The sequence below is a fragment of the Choloepus didactylus genome, chromosome 6 (assembly GCF_015220235.1).
Source record: "Choloepus didactylus isolate mChoDid1 chromosome 6, mChoDid1.pri, whole genome shotgun sequence".
Taxonomy (NCBI): Eukaryota; Metazoa; Chordata; class Mammalia; order Pilosa; family Megalonychidae; genus Choloepus; species Choloepus didactylus.
The window spans coordinates 26,015,263-26,016,966 of NC_051312.1; the positions used below are offsets into that span (position 1 = coordinate 26,015,263).

A 1,704-nucleotide genomic window follows, 5' to 3' on the forward strand; every position below is an offset into this window, starting at 1 on the left:
GATTGTAAAATCATAATTTTTCATCCCTAAGAAGCTAATAACTTCTGTTTTGACTGGGTACCTGGAGATGACACATGACCATCACCTTCACCAAAGTCATTTGGGTTACCGTATTGGTCACAGAATCTTTTTACTGGCAGGGGTTTTAAAAATTGCCCCAAAGAAGCCTTCATTTACTATAAGAATATATTTAATTGTTATAATATCTCTAGTTTATGATTTTTATCTTTAGTTTGAATATTTCCAGTGGCAAGGAACTTAACTACAATCATTAAGAAATCAAATCCAGGCACACACAAAACTGAAGAGATGGATAGAGGAAACCACTCAGTGGTGACTGAGTTTGTCTTTACGGGCATCACTCAGGACCCTCAGCTGCAGATCATCTTCTTTGTGGTATTTTTGGTGGTCTACATGATCAACGTAGTGGGGAATGTTGGTATGATTATCCTGATCATCACAGACACCCAGCTTCACACACCCATGTATTTTTTCCTCTGCAATCTCTCCTTTGTTGACCTGGGCTACTCCTCAGCCATTGCCCCCAGGATGTTGGCTGACTTCCTAAGTAAGCACAAAGTCATCTCCTTCTCCAGCTGTGCCACCCAGTTTGCTTTCTTTGTAGGTTTTGTAGATGCTGAGTGCTATGTCCTGGCAGCCATGGCCTATGACCGTTTTGTGGCCATCTGTCGGCCTCTTCATTATAGCACCCTCATGTCCAAGCGAGTCTGCTTGGCTCTCATGCTGGGCTCTTACCTGTTTGGTCTGGTGAGTTTGGTAGCCCATACTTTCCTCACCTTCAGCCTCAGTTTCTGCAATTCCAATATCATCAACCACTTCTTCTGTGAAATACCACCACTCTTGGCCCTCTCTTGCTCAGACACCTATATCAGTGAGCTCTTACTCTTCAGTCTGTGTGGCTTCATTGAATTCAGCACCATCCTTATCATCTTCATCTCCTATGCCTTCATCCTCATTGCCATCATCAGGATGCACTCAGCTGAAGGCCGCATTAAGGCTTTCTCCACCTGTGTGTCTCACCTCACTGGTGTCACCCTCTTCTATGGCACAGTCATGTTTATGTACCTGAGGCCAACATCCAGCTACTCCCTGGACCAAGACAAATGGGCCTCTGTGTTCTACACTGTTATCATCCCCATGTTGAATCCTTTGATCTACAGTCTGCGGAACAAAGATGTAAAAGCAGCTTTTAAAAAGCTAATTGGGAAAAAACCTCAATAAGAAAATGAAAACATATTACTATCACAGGAAAATGGTATTGGTAGAAGGGTTGTGACAGGAAAAAGAAAATGTTAACAGCTTTCCAAGAAATACTCCCCACATTACGATCTACTTGCTGAGAAAATCTTATATTTTGAAGGGATTTCTGCAATCCTTAACTCTACAATATGTGAGAAATATCAACTAATATTTTTAAAAGACACACTGATCAAGGAGTATTAGTTTTTTGTTTGCTTTACTTAAAGGTCACAAAAATATCAATTAGAAATAGAGACAGGAATTGATAGTGGCAAAAAAACGAACAAGCAAACAACAACAACAAAAAAAAACAGTCACTCTAAAGCAGGTTTTATTCAGGGGCATGATAAACACAAGGACCAAATGTCTAAGCATTCTGTGCTCTGAAAGAAAAGTCATAGCAAATTTAGTTAAAAAAACACAGGAAATGGGATTTGTTTGAGA

The 1,704-nt window shown here is 40.4% G+C and overlaps 1 protein-coding gene across 1 annotated transcript; it reads left to right on the top strand.

Annotated features, from left to right (window-relative positions):
* The first annotated feature begins 309 nt into the window (after positions 1-309).
* On the top strand, positions 310-1,242 carry LOC119537758 (olfactory receptor 1019). Its single transcript, XM_037840306.1, has one exon. The coding sequence runs from the start codon at positions 310-312 to the stop codon at positions 1,240-1,242; it is 933 nt and encodes a 310-aa protein (XP_037696234.1).
* Positions 1,243-1,704: the final 462 nt, after the last annotated feature.

Excerpts from the sequence above, each read along its gene's own strand:
- LOC119537758 (XM_037840306.1), top strand. The coding sequence starts at position 310 with ATGGATAGAGGAAACCACTCAGTGGTGACTGAGTTTGTCTTTACGGGC.